This window comes from Oncorhynchus kisutch, linkage group LG17 (genome assembly GCF_002021735.2).
Source record: "Oncorhynchus kisutch isolate 150728-3 linkage group LG17, Okis_V2, whole genome shotgun sequence".
Classification (NCBI taxonomy): Eukaryota; Metazoa; Chordata; class Actinopteri; order Salmoniformes; family Salmonidae; genus Oncorhynchus; species Oncorhynchus kisutch.
Window position 1 is genome coordinate 10,246,903 of NC_034190.2, and position 18,833 is coordinate 10,265,735.

General features: G+C 39.4%; 1 protein-coding gene across 2 annotated transcripts in view; it reads left to right on the forward strand.

Moving 5' to 3' along the window:
• Nucleotides 1-3,462: 3,462 nt before the first annotated feature.
• The window catches only part of LOC109881751 (zinc finger transcription factor Trps1), a 226,975-nt gene continuing 211,604 nt past the window's right edge, over nucleotides 3,463-18,833 (forward strand). The window contains exons 1-2 of one of the 2 annotated variants that reach the window (XM_031795093.1): nucleotides 3,463-3,751; nucleotides 10,735-11,028. In XM_031795093.1, coding sequence (XP_031650953.1) covers nucleotides 11,016-11,028 — 13 coding nt within the window. In that variant the 5' untranslated portion in view covers nucleotides 3,463-3,751; nucleotides 10,735-11,015. Of the gene's footprint in view, nucleotides 3,752-3,887; nucleotides 4,056-10,734; nucleotides 11,029-18,833 lie in introns of those variants that run through there. The other variant, XM_031795094.1, reaches the window with a different exon arrangement.

The window sequence follows — 18,833 nt, forward strand, 5'->3', positions numbered from 1 at the left end:
AGAAAGTAAGCACATCAAAATGCCTTTTTTAATTAAGTGACTCCTTTGTGAATTTCCACCCTCCAAAAACCAACCAAAACACAAGCGTACATAGTGAACTGTCGACAAGTACTGCTTTATGTAAATGCATCTTCACATCTCATATTCCCTGCCTTAATCGGGAAGAGTAAAAAAATAAATGTGTAAAGAGTCAGGCCAAGTCTGCTCTGGGATCTCTTCAGCATAACCCTTCCATTGTCATAAGCTAGAAAACCCATATTAAAACTTCAATGTGAAGAATCGAAACCACACAATGAGAAGATTGAATTTTAATCCCCTTTTGTATACATGTTGAACAAACTTTGAAAAGAGTTTGCACACAAGTACACACAAGGTCTCACACACACATACTCTACATGACTTTATAGAACGATGATCTATTTCTCTAGACGTTCTTTGGTAAAAACTCAAAGTTTTAAAAATGTGGTTTGAAATCATGTTTTCACTCAAGACTGGTTGTGTTATATAGAACCAAACGATGACTGGGAGTGTTTTTTTTTTCTCTCACTCTGGTGTGAAACACAGTAACAGCGTGTGAAGTTGTCCGAGGACTGTTGTGCTTTTAAAATGGCGTTTCAATTCTGTATTTCTTCTTGCAGGCTTACAGGTATATTGGCTCAGAGTGAGTATCTTATTCATGGATGTCATATTTCTCAAATTTAGTTTGAATAAATTAGGAGGACACATTTTTTAGTACATTTTTGTGTTGTTCTTTATTCTTTAGTTGTGATAACTTAAATAATGGCTAATTGTTTGCTAGGGACCATATTTTAAAATATGGATATGATGTTTGCATTTTGTTTTGCTGTATAAGCTACTGACCAAAGCATACATTTATTGGATTTTGTTTTGAAACAAGCTTGTTGCATTTCTTAAATAATGAAACAAACTATTATAACATGAATAGTGTATTTGTTAATGGATTCAAAACATTATTATTATTATTATTAATATCATTATTAATATTATTATTATTATTATTATTATGATTATTAATATTAATATTATGATTATGATTATTATGATTATTAATGTTATGATTACGATTATGATTATGATTACGATTATGATTATTATGATTATTATGATTATGATTATTATGATTATTATTATTATGATTATTATGATTATTATGATTATTATGATTATGATTATTATGATTATTATTATTATTATGATTATTATGATGATGATGATTATGATGATGATTATTATTATTATTATGATTATTATGATTATTATGATTATTATGATTATTATGATGATGATGATGATTATTATTATTATTATGATTATTATTATTATGATTATTATGATTATTATGATTATTATGATGATGATGATTATTATTATTAATATTATTATTAATATGAATCTCAAAGTTTTCACTTTCACTTCAATTCTCATGTGCATCTTAGAATGAATTCCACTTTAGTATTTGCAATCTGTAAACACAATGTATGCATGTCGAAATCGACACTACTTGTTTATTATCAAATGTGTTCTGTTCTGTTTGTCACTGAGATGAATAGTGTATTAATATTAATGTACATTTCACATCTGCAGTAAACCTTTAGACAATGTTTAGACTTCTACCCATCTCCCATTTTCACACTTTGTCTGTTTCCCTAATGTCCTTTATATACAGTGCCTTGCGAAAGTATAATAATTTTGCACGCCCAATTTTTCAGTTCTTGATTTGTTAAAAAAGTTTGAAATATCCAATAAATGTCGTTCCACTTCATGATTGTGTCCCACTTGTTGTTGATTCTTCACAAAAAAATACAGTTTTATATCTTTATGTTTGAAGCCTGAAATGTGGCAAAAGGTCGCAAAGTTCAAGGGGGCTGAATACTTTCACAAGGCACTGTATATATATATATAATTCACAACTGCAGTAAATTACCCACTGAATATAGTCCATTTCATGGATTTGAATTACTATTATGGGTTACTTTGTTATCATTCATAATCTCCTGGGGGATTCCCACACTTTGTCTTTGTCATCATTGTCATGCAGCCCCAGTTTTGTCTTCTGTGAAATGTTTGTAAATACACACTCAAACCCTGCTAGAGATGCTTAACCTCAAGCTGCTCAAATCAAATCAGTCACATACACAGCAGATGTTATGGCAGGTGTGCAAAATTCTTATTTTACAATGATAGCCTACCCCAGCCAAACTCTCCTCTAATTCAGACAACACTGTGCCAATTGTGCACTGACCCAATGGGACTCCTGATCACAGCCGGTTGTGATAGAGCCTGGGATCGAACCAGGGTTGACAGTGACACCTCTAGCACTGAGATGCAGTGTCTTAGACCACTACGCCACTCGGGAGCCCCTGTAGGGGGTGTGGAAACCCTGTTCACTGGAACACATCAGATTGATTTATCATGTGGTTTTAATGAAGAGGCAATAAGAGGGGCTATATTTAAGCAATAAGGCCCGATGGGGTGTCATATATGGCCAATATACCACAGCTAAGGGCTGTTCTTATGCAAGGGCTGTTCTTATGCGTGCCTGGATAAAGCCCTTAGCGATGCTTTATTGGTCTTATACCACAAACTTCCGAGGTGCCTTATTGTCATTATGAAGAGGTTAACAATGGTGTTAGAGAAGTAAACAAGTAGTTTTGCGTCATACCCGTGGTATATTGTCTCATATACCACAGCTTTCAGTCAATCAGCATCCGGGGCTTGAACTACCCGGATTATAATAGTATTTATATTTATGTGGCGTGTTGTGTGCATGTAGAGGCTTAAACCCACAGCCCGTAAGAGCTCCTTTTTCTTTGAAGAAAAAGTCACATGTTTAGCCCTGTAAACCTTCACTTCTAGTAGTGTTAACATTATGAGTATAGAGGGTGCAATATAGAGCCTATAAGCTTTGCCTTCTAGAATCTTGAACTCTTCGTTTTTTACCCTGCTGCTACTCGCTGTTTATCCACGCATAGTCACTTTACCCCTACCTACATGTAAAATTTACCTCGACTAACCTGTATCCCCACACATTGACTTGGAATTGTGAGGATTTTTAGACGTAAGAAAATATGTCTATCATCGAAGAGTGATATAGTATACCAACATAGTATACCCATAACATAACTCAGAAATAGCCAAGTCTAATAAACATATAATATTTTGTATTAGACATTGGATAAAATGAAATTGAGAGATTACCATCTGTGGACTCACGCTAAGCCAAACACATACAATCACAGAATCATATATGATGAATATTAGATCATTTCAGATAAAGTGGATAAACGGTTCACTTGTTATTATTGCGTTATAGTTTGCGGCTGGTTAGTGAGGAGCAGGGATGCTTCTGTCCCTTTAAGAACGAGCGGTCTGGGGTGGTGCTTTCCTCCGCAAGGGCTTCTTGATATTAATAGTGTTGGTGTCTTGAAACTGACGTAATGCTTTGAGTCTGAGGTCCTGTCAAGCGATAACATTTCTGATAAAGAACTGAGATCACTGCAAACTAATCCTCCTTTTTTCCATCCAGACTCAGGCGTTTTAAATATTATACACAGTCACTCTGATTCCACGTGCACAGGCGAGATTTGAAATCGTGTATCCCCTGTAACAAAAAAAATGTATAATAGCCTACCCCGAGATCAACAAACAAACAACACAAAGACGGTTCATGGCTTACGCCAAAGCTCCACCATCTTTTAGACTGCAAAGACTATTGCAATTTAATCAACAGGTAAGGACAAACTGAATCAATGCACGTTACTAGCACAGAGGCGAGCGATTAGATGTGAATCTACAGTAGTACCAGAATGCTGCTCGCTTTTAGCGAATGTTATGTAAGAGCTCAGGGATTTTCATGAATCAGTTGTGAGCTACTTTGCTGTGAAAAAAAAAAAAAAACACCCAGCAGTGCTTCTCGGATTTCACATGGCATTTAGGTTTTGTTGGGTCAAACGCATGAGAAATTGAAATTGGCTACTTGCTAGAAGCAGAGGGGGTCACGTATTGAGAAGGAAGAATAACATGAGTTGCAGTAGGTTTGTAGCTTTACTTTCTCCTTGCCGTTTCATTTAATCATTTGATTTCAGGGTGTTGTAGCGTTCGTTTAATTATTGTAAAAGCGCGACGCATTCTAGATAGGTGTTGGGGACAGAATAACGCTATCTTCTTGAGAATATCTACTTTTATGTCTGCACACACACACACACACACACACACACACTGATACTATGAGGATTTTATTTGGCGCATCGTGTGTTTCTGTTTTCATTGTTCGTAAAGAGAGCGCATGGCAGAGGTTATATTAAGTTACAATGTAGCCTACTTGATTGGATTTCTGAAACTTTTGTATTTATTTCGTAGTGTAATGTTGAAGTTGAATGATTCATGTCGAGAACTGAACAACGTTTAACACTCAATTTGTAAAACTTTCCGTAACTGTGATGTTCGCCAAAGATAAGAAAACGCGTAGGCATGGCAACACACTTGGGTCTGGAGAATATGTCAACTAACTACAATGAATGAGGCACAGCTAGGTTAGTTACATTTCAAATTAAAGATATTTCACCAGTAACCCATTTTCTTAACTTTCCACACTGCATTCGTATGCGGTCGAATTTCTACGTTTTTGGTTGTTAGATGTCGTGTTGTGATTTTGTTACAAACAAGTGTAACAAAGTGCTGGGAACTTTATCAATGACGGATCACTTGTTCATTATTCAAAAGTCATTATAAACTCGGTGGTTCGAGCCCTGAATGCTGATTGGCTGACAGCCGTGGTATATCAGACCATATACCACAGGTATGACAAAACATATATTTTTACTGCTCTAATTACGGTGGTAATCACTTTATAATAGCAATAAGGCACCTCAGGGGTTTGCGCTATATGGCTTATATACCACGGCTAAGGGCTGTGTCCAAGCACTCCGCGTTGCGTCGAGCTTTAGAGTAGCCCTTAGTTGTGGTACATTGGCCATATACCACACCTCCTCGAGTCTTATTGCTGAAGTATAGCAGGCCACTTGGAAAAGTGAGTCATTTCCATATTCCAATCCATGTGGAGGGGATTAGGCTAAATCTCAAACAAAATGACACTGAGGTGCAGTGTGTGTGTGTGTGTGTGTGTGTGTGTGTGTGTGTGTGTGTGTGTGTGAGTCTGGGGAACTCATAAAGTTTAGACTAGCATGACTGGGCATCTTAATGAAGCAGCTCACTTTGCAGAAACTTAACCCAGTTTTTCATAATGTTGTCATAAAGTGTTATAAAGATAATATATTTCTACCATTGTGATACCTGCTTCGTTGCTTTAGTGAGGAGGTGAGGTAGTTTGGTTTGCTACTCAGCTGTTGGGGCAAAGTGCTGCTTTCAGAGGCATGTAAAACTGTCTTACTAGTAGTGCAGAACAATTACACTATACCCTCGGTGTGTGTATGAACTTGATAGATACATTGTAACCATGGACATTGTAGCAAATAACCCCCTAAAGGTCTGACCTTTTTCAAGGCATACCTTTTTACTTTTAGCCAGTGTTTCTGTCGATCTAAACATACTATTTTTCAGTTTGTAAGAAAATATATTTATTTTATCTGAACACAACTCTAAATCACCAACTTTTCAGCTTCTCTTAGACTTGGTTTTTCACATGACACAAAAAGATCATGTTGGCTCCAGTAGATGCTTCGTTACTCTTTCCCGTAAACTGCAAAACCAACCAACCAGCCTACACGGCAACATACGTCAGGAGAAGTCACAGATCCTGTCTATGAAAGCCCTCTTGTCAGTGAACGTTCTTTAATGACGTGGCCAAAACAAACAAAGGCTTTCCATCATTCGAGGAGGGTAGAGAGTTAAAACATAGTCTCAACAATGTATAACAACAGGCTATTTATTTACTGTATTGGCTACCCGTATGTCTTATGTACCAATTATTTATGTTGTGCATATGAATAACAACTTAATAGTAATAACACACACGTGCATAAATTGTATTTATTATACATAATATACATCAATATATCTGTCCGCTAAAAAATATCCACTTTTCAAAGTCAACTTTGTCCTCACTGTAGCCGTGTACCTACTACTGAATCTGAATGATACACAATGCACTTCACAAACCCTTAATTAAGTTTACACTGGGAAATGTTTTGTCACAATAATCCCCTGATGTGTGAAGCCACTCTTTAGTCTCATTTTCGAAGACAATTTTAGTTTGGCATTTTTTTTGTAATTTAGCGAATTATGGAAAAACAAAAAGACTTAACATCAGTATTCTGTTGTGTTTACTACTCTATACAAGGACGGCTTCTTTCAAAACGGAGAGTTAGTTTGATAAGAGCTGTGTGAAGTCTCTGCTGAATTGCGGTAGGTATATTTGAAGTTTAAATTGTTTCCCCATCTGTGAGTTCTTTGGAGAGGGGAGGGGGGGGGGGGGCTGCAGGAAATCAGCAATGTATAGGGAAGGAGCTTTATAGCTGACGGATGGATTTGAGTCTCGTCGTCGGTCGGAGAAAGCAACAATGGGTGGTTTTGTGTTTGTTATACATGGCTTTAGAGTTTGCACAACTTCTTCTAGGGTGATTTTTTTTCCCGAGTTGCTGTGAGGCCAGCCTCTCACTTTGCAGTGTATCTTTGTACCAAATTCCACATGTAGGTGCTGCTGTATAAATATATTATTAATGAAATATACATAGTTTGAAGCCTCATGAAATTAAACAGTAAAATATACAAATCCTATAGGACAAGAGAACCTTAACTAGAGCAGATTAAACACATCCATGTCTCCCTGAGAACCTTAACTAGAGCAGATTAAACACATCCATGTCTCCCTGAGAACCTTAACTAGAGCAGATTAAACACATCCATGTCTCCCTGAGAACCTTAACTAGAGCAGATTAAACACATCCATGTCTCCCTGAGAACCTTAACTAGAGCAGATTAAACACATCCATGTCTCCCTGAGAACCTTAACTAGAGCAGATTAAACACATCCATGTCTCCCTGAGAACCTTAACTAGAGCAGATTAAACACATCCATGTCTCCCTGAAGAACCTTAACTAGAGCAGATTAAACACATCCATGTCTCCCTGAGAACCTTAACTAGAGCAGATTAAACACATCCATGTCTCCCTGAGAACCTTAACTAGAGCAGATTAAACACATCCATGTCTCCCTGAGAACCTTAACTAGAGCAGATTAAACACATCCATGTCTCCCTGAAGAACCTTAACTAGAGCAGATTAAACACATCCATGTCTCCCTGAAGAATTGTAGACGTCGACGATCCTAATGTAATTTGAGACGTAGGCTATTACAGAAATGAGGTCAAATTGTGATACGTTTATTGATGAAGATGTAGATTTGTTTTGTCGACTCAGGTACCCTTCATTACCATACAGCAAAGTTTTGCATTGTTCTGGAGGCGGTTGTATCTCAGTGAAAACACATTGAAATCGAAAATTATCCTTAGACATACTGTATAATATCTGTATAGTCATTTCTGACCGTTGTCTAGGAAACCCCCCTAATATCCATTCACTTAAATAGACAAGAGTACAGGCCTGCTCACATATATTTTCTCACTTTGAATGTTGTTTTTGCTTTTAAAACAAAAAGCGCCCTATGGATGCCACGTTCTGACCTTCATTTCCTTTGTTTTGTCTTTATTTAGTATGGTCAGGGCGTGAGTTGGGGTGGGCAGTCTATGTGTGTTTTTCTATGTTTTTCCATTTCTATGTTTGGCCTGATATGGTTCTCAATCAGAGGCAGCTGTTTATCTCTTGTCCCTGATTGAGAACCATGTTTAGGGGTTTCAGTGTTGGTTTGTGGGTGTTTGTTTCTGTGTGAGTGTTTGTCGCCACACGGTACTGTTTCGGTTTGGTTATTTCACATAGTCCTTTATTGCTTTTGTATTTCTTAGTGTTCAGTGCTTTTCTTATTAAAATCGGCATGAACACTTACCGCGCCGCGTCTTGGTCCGATCCTTACTCCTCTTCAGACGAAGAGGAGGAAATCAGCCGTTACAATGGAACACACTGGTCTACTGTCCCTTTAAATATTCAGTTTAATGCTTTTGCAAGTGACTAGACACCTTCTCTGTTGGTTTGACCAGGAGAGGCAGGAAACTTTCGATTTTCTTTAACCCTCGGACATAATTCATATGTTTACTTTGAGAGGATGGACAGCAGTAATTGGTAGAGTTAAAAACGTGTAATAACACCTCAGAATCACTTTGGCAAACAAATATACTGAACAAAAATATAAACGCAACATGGAACAATTTTAAAGATTTTACCGCGCTACAGTTCATATAAGGAAATCAGTTAACTTAATCATCTCTGTGCATTCAAATTGCCATCGATAAAATGCAATTGTGTTTGTTGCCCGTAGCTTATACCTGCCCATACCATAACTCCACTGCTACCATGGGGTACTCTGTTCACAACGTTGACGTCAGCAAACCGCTCACCCACACGACCCCATACATGTGGTCTGCAGGCCGGTTGGACGTATTGCCAATTTCTCTAGAAATTTCTCAATTTCTCTTATGGTAGAATTAAATTAACATACAATTCTCTGGCCACAGCTCTGGTGGACATTACTGCAGTCAGCATGCCAATTGCACGCTCCCTCAAAACTTGAGGCTCACTAACAGGGATGTAAACAAATTTCTGCACAAAATTTGAGAAAAATAAGCTTTTGTGCATATGAAACATTTCTGGGATCTTTTATTTCAGCTAATGAGACATGAGACCAACATGTGACTTGTTGCGTTTATATTTTTGTTCAGTATAGTTTTTTTTCCAGGTTTGTGGGAAAATGGGTCCAGGGTTAGAGTAGCCTATAATAGTTATTTATACAGTTTATTATTTTCTTTTGGTTTGTTTTAAAAAGTCCCACTGTCAGTTGCTGATCCAATACCTGTAATAGTTATTTTATTTCACACAACTGTTGCATTTAACAGAAACATGTTTTTCATATATTCTGAACAACAGGCTCTTAAAGGGATAGAAAGTGGGTTCTTGAGGCTAATAGGGATCTGTGATTTATTTAATTAACCTTTATTTAACTAGGCAAGTCAGTTAAGAGCAAATTCTTATTTACAATGACGCCCTACACCGGCCAAACCCTAACCCCGCCCTATGGGACTCCCAATCACGGCCGTTTGTGATACAGCCAGGAATTGAACCAGGGTCTGTAGTGACCCCACTAGCACTGAGATACAGTATCTTAGACCGCTGCACCACTTGGGAAGCCCCCTGAGTGTGTTCACCTGTTAAAGCAAGTCAGTATTTGAACAACTGCTTATTGTACCTCCTCCAGTCATATGGATAGGGGTGGCTTGTACTGGGCTCTATATGGTTTGGGAAGGTGTAGTGATGTGGGCCTAGACACTTTCTGATTTATATTAGGGATACATCAAGAGGCCTACGTTTCCAGACCTGCTGTCTGTGTCTGGTAGACATTTCTTGTAGGTTTAGATCAGGATTTGCCCTTTATCACATAAGAATCCGCACCTCTTTTCTACACCAGACTTAGAAATTGTGTTTGTGTGTGTTTGTGTTTTATCTTAGGACTTCCATAATGCACTTTGGGCTAGCCAGCTTAGATATTCCCTTAACCATCACTCAGACACAGATAAACCTATTGATTAGGAGCAGAGTATGCAAAAAAATGTGGTTATCTCCTCTCCTCTCCTCCTCTCCTCTCCTCTCCTCTCCTCTCCTCTCCTCTCCTCTCCTCTCCTCTCCTCTCCTCTCCTCTCCTCTCCTCTCCTCTCCTCTCCTCTCCTCTCCTCTCCTCTCCTCTCCTCTCCTCTCCTCTCCTCTCCTCTCCTCTCCTCTCCTCTCCTCTCCTTCCTGTCCTCTCCTCTCCTCTTCCTCTCCTCTCCTCTCCTCTCCTCTCCTCTCCTCTCCTCTCCTCTCCTCTCCTCTCCTCTCCTCTCCTCTCCTCTCCTCTCCTCTCCTCTCCTCTCCTCTCCTCTCCTCTCCTCTCCTCTCCTCTCCTCTCCTCTCCTCTCCTCTCCTCTCCTCTCCTCTCCTCTCCTCTCCTCTCCTCTCCTCTCCTCTCCTCTCCTCTCCTCTCCTCTCCTCTCCTCTCCTCTCCTCTTTAGAACAGTTTAGCCTCTGTGTTCATGATCTGTCTATCAGGGTGTGTTCTTTATTTCCTCCACTATTGTTCAGTGTTTTTCTACTGTAGTGGGCACGGCATAGGCCATTACATCTCAGACAGGTTGGACAGGATGAGTCGCCGAGAAGAGTTGGAGAAAATAGTATTCCTGGGGAAGGTTTGTTTTCCTGTATCCAATTTGGTTTGTCAGAGGGTCTACCGTTAGAGCTCCTACTCATTCATGAGACCGACTGCCCGGCGGTTGGATGATGCCTTGCACAGGACTGACTCTGATTTGTAATGACCGCGTCATTAATTGTGTTTTTACTGATCATTGTTTTCTCTCTCGAAATCACATGGAAGGCAAAATGTCGGTCAGTATGGCCTTCATACTTTTTATGACTTTTTATAGTTATTGTTATAGATATCTTTATAGCTATTGTTTTGAGACACATTTAGAGGTTTACTTGCATGTTTAATGTGCATTTGTGGGAAACATGTTAAGGTACATGTAGACTTTGAGGGAATATATTGTGTTGATTCCACTTTGTTTGTGCTTCCTTGATTTTTACGTGTTTTCTTTTTTTAATGGGGTGTGATTGCAGAGAGAGAAGCGTTGTGATGTGTGCTCCAGTGGAACCCAGGACTGCTATGACCTGTGACCTCTGAAGACACACGTGGAAGAAGAGAGACAACTTTTTACAAACTTCAGAAAGACCCTGCCGCCAACAACAACAAGACCAAAGAAAAGACAATGGAATAAATGAATCTCCAGTATGGACGTGGAATTAAGGATACCTCAGTCAAGAAGCAGGGACCCTGGATGTTGATCCTACTCTGATAATCTTTCTCCCTGTGGAATCTGTGCTGATAATGCGCTAACCCAATGCTCAGCAGAGGTATGATCTCTCTTGTTGTAGGCCTCAATATACACAGATTAGGCTTAGAAAAATTTGAATATTGTTTATTTTCACGTAATTTGAAATGGTTTCAAGTCAGCCGAAACCCAAATTATTAAAGATTGTAAACGCTTTTTTTCAATCTTTTTCGAAAACCAAGACACAGGGTTCTCAAAATATATTTTATTGAACTGTAGCTTAATCCTCATTGTTGTGGAGTTGTTTTGTTCGGCTCCTTTTTAGCAGTTTTATGTTCTTAGCTGTGGTATATTCCAGCATTTTGATCTGGTGTTGAAGGCAGTACCATCTGTATTTGTAGAGCTTATTATGTGGAATGTTGTCTATATTGACTTAATGTTTCGACCTCCCCCTGGACCACACACATGCTCATGGTACGTTCTCCGTTCACTCTGCTCTTGTCTAGATGGGTCAACTGACAGTTTTATTGTCTGTATCTTTATGATCTGATCGTTTAAAAAACGTTCCAGGAGGTTGTTGCTATAAAGTAGTTTTCTACAGTGTTGTTACAGCTTAGTCATACCTAACGTTTATTCATACTGAGACACAGTTACTGGCAGTACATATAGACAACAGTATTTCATGTTATTGACAGATGTAACAGGACTCATACCTAACGTTTATTCATACTGAGACACACAGTTACTGGCAGTACATATAGACAACAGTATTTCATGTTATTGACAGATGTAACAGGACTCATACCTAACGTTTATTCATACTGAGACACACAGTTACTGGCAGTACATATAGACAACAGTATTTCATGTTATTGACAGATGTAACAGGACTCATACCCAAAGTTAATTTCACATACTGAGACACAAAGTTTCAGTTGATTTTGCAGGGTAGGAAGGATAAAGTTTCAGGTGAATTTGCAGGGTAGGAAGGATAAAGTTTCAGGTGAATGTGCAGGGTAGGTAGTAGTAAGTTACTGGCAGTATGTATTGATTGTATAGCCTAGAACAATATTGCATGGTATTGACAGATGCAACAGGAGTGCTGCTTTGCCTTTCCCATGAACTGCTGAGGAATAATTAATTATGAAGACAGATGAGTCTAATTAGATGTGAACCAACACCTGTCATCTTTCTTAACATATCAATTTGCCTCGTATGAAACAGTGTCCTTATTTATACTTGTCTTTTGGTCAATGCTAGCATTGCCATCAAGTGGCAGGTTATCACTCTTGATAAGGACACTACAATATTTCAACATTTATGGTAATTAATCAATAACTGCGGTGCTTGTTTTTTGTCACAAGGACTCAGTCATTTATGCTGTTTCTTTCTAAATCCTCAGCATCAGTACAAGTGTTGTGCCCTTTGCTGTGCATTGCACTATGGCATTGAAGAGCAATGAGCACAGAAATCTAATACTCTCATTAAGTTTGGAAAGTGTCCGCACAGCTGGCGGTTTGGACTTCTTAACAGTAGGTGACCTTAAGTGTCGTATCTCAAAATGTGTGTCATAGTTGATAATGTTCTCCTCATCCAGATCCAAATATTAAACGTGATAATTAACAGCTATTACGAGAAAATGTATTTCTTAACGCTGCAGAAACGTTTTCTCCTGACTGTCTAGCGATTTCAGTAGATTTGTATAATGTTTAATATATGCTCTCTTAACCCATCCAGACTACTCAAAACAGAAAATGTGTCTGTACTTGAGAAATAACATTACCTCTGTGTTATAATGGGCTAAACGTAAAGCTTTCAGTTGGTTCTTAGAGCTTTCAGTTGGTTCTTAAAGATTTCAGTTGGTTGTTAGAGCTTTCAGTTGGTTCTTAAAGATTTCAGTTGGTTCTTAAAGCTTTCAGTTGGTTCTTAAAGCTTTCAGTTGGTTCTTAGAGCTTTCAGTTGGTTCTTAAAGATTTCAGTTGGTTCTTAAAGCTTTCAGTTGGTTCTTAAAGCTTTCAGTTGGTTCTTAGAGCTTTCAGTTGGTTCTTAAAGATTTCAGTTGGTTCTAGAGCTTTCAGTTGGTTTTTAGAGCTTTCAGTTGGTTCTTAGAGCTTTCAGTTGGTTCTTAGAGCTTTCAGTTGGTTCGTAAAGCTTTCAGTTGGTTCTTAAAGCATTCAGTTGGTTTTAGAGCTTTCAGTTGGTTCTTAGAGCTTTCAGTTGGTTCTTAAAGCTTTCAGTTGGTTCTTAAAGCTTTCAGTTGGTTCTTAAAGCTTTCAGTTGGTTCTTAAAGCTTTCAGTTGTGCTTCATAGAGACAGCTGAGCTATTATTAACAACCAATGAAACATATATTCAAGTGTTTCGAGTGTTATTCTCATGATCAGCTCAGCCATAGAAAACATAGGCCCAAAGAAGGAAAACACAAGATTGTTTTGAATACTTCTTTTTTGTGTGTTATTTATGCCATCCTACGTTTACCTTGGTAGATGTTTGTAAAAAGTGATTGGCTTGCATCTAGATGTTAGACTAAAGTACATGACCTGTATGTGGGACATCAGGTACATCAGTGGATTTATTTAACATGTTACCTGAGCGGATTCAGAGTACTGAGTGTGAAGTCATCATCCTGATAGATGTCTGGTAGCGCCGTCTGCTAAGACAGTTTGCTCATAGTTCAATAATTGTGAGTTCTAATTTACAATATTAATTTCGTGCCCACACACGTTTAATTGAAAAGTGAAAGCCTAGCTGTGAAGGGGGGTCGCCCTGGTAGTAGTTGTAGGTTTTTATACAGTACCCAAGAACAATCTGTGAGTTACATTGACCACAGGAAAAAGAGCTACATGGTAAATACTGCAATATGGGTTGGATTGAATTGAGCTCCTAATTTTCATTTTCAAGGTGATGATTGCACTTTTCTTCCCAATACAGCCCACATTTAAACATTTTGTTTGCATCCCATGGGGGATTCAGCCTTACACTGCAAGTGGCAATAGATGTCAGGAACTCATTGTCTTACCACTTTGAGCTAACTATCCAGAGCCGTATTTGCTTGTGATGCACATCATTTTATTATCAGAGCGTGCCAGTGGACTTCTGGTATATATGCTTTAGTGAAAAAGTGTTGGGATCAGGTACAGCTACGTTGTTGACCCATCCCCTACAATGACGGCGGTCTATCGGCAGTCTACCTGCCGTCTATCGGCAGTCTACCGGCGGTCTATCGGCAGTCTACCTGCCGTCTATCGGCAGTCTACCGGCAGTCTACCAGCGGTCTATCGGCAGTCTACCGGCCGTCTATCGGCAGTCTACCGGCAGTCTATCGGCAGTCTACCGGCGGTCTATCTGCAGTCTACCGGCGGTCTATCGGCAGTCTACCGGCCGTCTATCGGCTGTCTATCGGCAGTCTATTGGCAGTGAGATTCTCGGTGTGTTTAATGCCTTAGAGTTGTAGAAGGGTGGTGTGAATCTGCTCATTAAGGAAGGAAAGGTTGAATGCTGGCGGCTGATTACGCCGTCATCTCCCCCTCATTCTCATGCACCTTATTGCAATAACCCTGAAACCCACTGAACTAATCTAATTAGTTTGAGAACAAGAAATTATCCTGGGTCATTTGCAGAATGCATAAACAAGAGAGCGATTCATTCTCTTGTGGCGTTAAGAAATAAATGGGTAAGTGCAGGACTGTTGTTTTTAGTGGATTGCTTCCATGAGGTCTGCACCATATGGTGGTGGAAACAAAGCCCCAAAAGGAGCAAAGAAAAAGGGGACGGACGCTGCAGTGAAGCTGCAATAACAAAGTGTCTTGAGTCAAACCCCCTTCAATTAAATCATCTTTTTTTTTGTGCGTCTAAATGCAGATGCAAAAAATACCAGCCGTAACTAAATGGACCCGACCACATTGTTCACACATAGGAGGAGTCTGGTCAGGATCAGCACCAGAACTGTATTGAGCCGCTGGGCCACAATTCCAAACTGTACATTGTTGAGGAATTCTGCATTGCCAGGCTATTTTTGGTGGGGTTCCATTTCAGGTTGCCAGGTGACAGAGATTGCATTCCTTCCTTGTTACATGACTACCCATGATCCTCCAGGTATCCTAGTCACAGTATCCTATCCCGCTGGTCACTACTGGAATGTCATGTAGCCTGATGTGAAAATGTAACTTGTTAAATACTGACCTGGTGCAGTTGAATTTACGTGTGTCCAAAGACAAGTCTCTTCACTTGCCAAAGCAATTAAGAACCGTAAGAACCACTCTTTCCTGGTGAGGTTGCTACCCCAAACCCTCCAAATGATCCCCTCTCAGCCCGACACGGTCTTCTCTCCACAGAAAGGCCAATTCACAAGTCTAGGTGTTGCCACAACATGGAGAAGACGAGCATTACGTTTGACAATAGTAAACCTGGTTGAAAAGCCTTCTTTCTTTTGCAAATTGAAGGGTTGGGGTAGAGGAAGCTATTCTGAGTCTCTCAGGGTAGTCTACTGTATGTGTGGCTGCTCAACTCAGAAGCAGTCTGAATCCTCTGCCTTTACATTAGGGGTTATTATCCCTCTGCCTTTACATTAGGGGTTATTATTCCTCTGCCTTTACACTAGGGGTTATTATTCCTCTGCCTTTACACTAGGGGTTATTATTCCTCTGCCTTTACATTAGGGGTTATTATTCCTCTGCCTTTACACTAGGGGTTATTATTCCTCTGCCTTTACATTAGGGGTTATTATTCCTCTGCCTTTACATTAGGGGTTATTATTCCTCTGCCTTTTACATTAGGGGTTATTATCCCTCTGCCTTTACATTAGGGGTTATTATTCCTCTGCCTTTACATTAGGGGTTATTATTTCTCTGCCTTTACATTAGGGGTTATTATCCCTCTGCCTTTACATTAGGGGTTATTATTCCTCTGCCTTTACATTAGGGGTTATTATTCCTCTGCCTTTACATTAGGGGTTATTATCCCTCTGCCTTTACATTAGGGGTTATTATTCCTCTGCCTTTCCATTAGGGGTTATTATCCCTCTGCCTTTCCATTAGGGGTTATTATCCCTCTGCCTTTACATTAGGGGTTATTATCCCTCTGCCTTTACATTAGGGGTTATTATTCCTCTGCCTTTACATTAGGGGTTATTATCCCGCTGCCTTTACATTAGGGGTTATTATTCCTCTGCCTTTACATTAGGGGTTATTATTCCTCTGCCTTTACATTAGGGGTTATTATTCCTCTGCCTTTACATTAGGGGTTATTATCCCTCTGCCTTTACATTAGGGGTTATTATCCCTCTTATAGAGCAGACCTGTAGTAGTTTATAGAGCAGACCTGTAGTAGTTTATAGAGCAGACCTGTAGTAGTTTATAGAGCAGACCTGTAGTGGTTTATATAGCAGACCTGTAGTAGTTTATAGAGCAGACATGTAGTAGTTTATAGAGCAGACCTGTAGTAGTTTATAGAGCAGACCTGTAGTAGTTTATAGAGCAGACCTGTAGTAGTTTATAGAGCAGACCTGTAGTAGTTTATAGAGCAGACCTGTAGTAGTTTATAGAGCAGACCTGTAGTAGTTTATAGAGCAGACCTGTAGTAGTTTATAGAGCAGACCTGTAGTAGTTTATAGAGCAGACCTGTAGTAGTTTATATAGCAGACCTGTAGTAGTTTATATAGCAGACCTGTAGTAGTTTATATAGCAGACCTGTAGTAGTTTATAGAGCAGACCTGTAGTAGTTTATATAGCAGACCTGTAGTAGTTTTTGGAGCAGACCTGTAGTAGTTTATATAGCAGACCTGTAGTAGTTTATATAGCAGACCTGTAGTAGTTTATATAGCAGACCTGTAGTAGTTTATATAGCAGACCTGTAGTAGTTTATATAGCAGACCTGTAGTAGTTTATATAGCAGACCTGTAGTAGTTTATAGAGCAGACCTGTAGTAGTTTATAGAGCAGACCTGTAGTAGTTTATAGAGCAGACCTGTAGTAGTTTATATAGCAGACCTGTAGTAGTTTATAGAGCAGACATGTAGTAGTTTATAGAGCAGACCTGTAGTAGTTTATAGAGCAGACCTGTAGTAGTTTATAGAGCAGACCTGTAGTAGTTTATAGAGCAGACCTGTAGTAGTTTATAGAGCAGACCTGTAGTAGTTTATAGAGCAGACCTGTAGTAGTTTATAGAGCAGACCTGTAGTAGTTTATAGAGCAGACCTGTAGTAGTTTATAGAGCAGACCTGTAGTAGTTTATATAGCAGACCTGTAGTAGTTTATATAGCAGACCTGTAGTAGTTTATATAGCAGACCTGTAGTAGTTTATATAGCAGACCTGTAGTAGTTTATAGAGCAGACCTGTAGTAGTTTATATAGCAGACCTGTAGTAGTTTATATAGCAGACATGTAGTAGTTTATAGAGCAGACCTGTAGTAGTTTATATAGCAGACCTGTAGTAGTTTATATAGCAGACCTGTAGTAGTTTATAGAGCAGACCTGTAGTAGTTTATAGAGCAGACCTGTAGTAGTTTATAGAGCAGACCTGTAGTAGTTTATAGAGCAGACCTGTAGTAGTTTATAGAGCAGACCTGTAGTAGTTTATAGAGCAGACCTGTAGTAGTTTATATAGCAGACCTGTAGTAGTTTATATGGCAGACCTGTAGTAGTTTATATAGCAGACATGTAGTAGTTTATAGAGCAGACCTGTAGTAGTTTATATAGCAGACCTGTAGTAGTTTATATAGCAGACATGAATTAGTTCATGGAGCAATTTGATTTAATACTAATATAGAGCAGACCTGTGACAATTGAATACTAATATAGAGCAGACCTGGGGCGGCAGTGTAGCCTAGTGGTTAGAGCATTGGACTAGTAACCGAAAGGTTGAAAGTTCAAATCCCCGAGCTGACAAGGTACAAAATCTGCCGTTCTGCCCTTGAACAGGCAGTTAACCCATTGTTCCTAGGCCGTCATTGAAAATAAGAATTTGTTCTTAACTGACTTGCCTAGTAAAATAAGGGTAAAAAAAAAAAATTGAATACTAATATAGAGCAGACCTGTAGTATATTAATACTAATATAGAGCAGACCTGTGACAATTGAATACTAATGTAGAGCAGACAGGTGGTATATTATTGCTAGTATAGAGCAGACCTGTAGTATATTATTGCTAGTATAGAGCAGACCTGTAGTATATTATTGCTAGTATAGAGCAGACCTGTAGTATATTATTGCTAGTATAGAGCAGACCTGTAGTATATTATTACTAGTATAGAGCAGACCTGTTGTATATTATTGCTAGTATAGAGCAGACCTTTAGTAGTTCAATACTGGGCTTCAGGCAGCAGAGGAGATGGTCCCATTGCCTCGATAGACCCTACAGAGAAACCTCCAAGCCCCTTTCTCCTCTCTCCTCTCTCTCTCCTCCCTTACTCCTCCCTCTCTCCTCTCTCCCAGCATGAACCCTGCTCTGGTTGCTGTCGGTTTCCTGTCATAAGAGACATACGGTTGGTAGCTCAATCTCTCCCACCCCCAGCACTGGTACCATCCCATAACTCTTCAGGCATTCCTGTGGACCAGACAGAGACTGGGTCTGCAGTCGCTCCACCAAACCCTCTCAGCACCTATTATGGTCAACAGGCCGGGGTCGCTGTCAGGCCTGCCACGTTTTGATTCACTGTCTACCCCGGATTCCTCCTGCCTGCGTCTGTTTTCACCATGTTCTTAACGTCCCAGATAGGAGATAAAATATCCATAAACAGCACTTGAAAGAAAATGTAAATGTTTATAGATTTCCTGCGAGACTTTATCTGATATTGTTCTTATTCGTACGTCTAGGAGTTGACAAAAGTTGCCTGGGACAAACTCAACCCAAGACCCTTTTTGTACAGGGAGCCTGAACTGAAGATTTAAGTGGA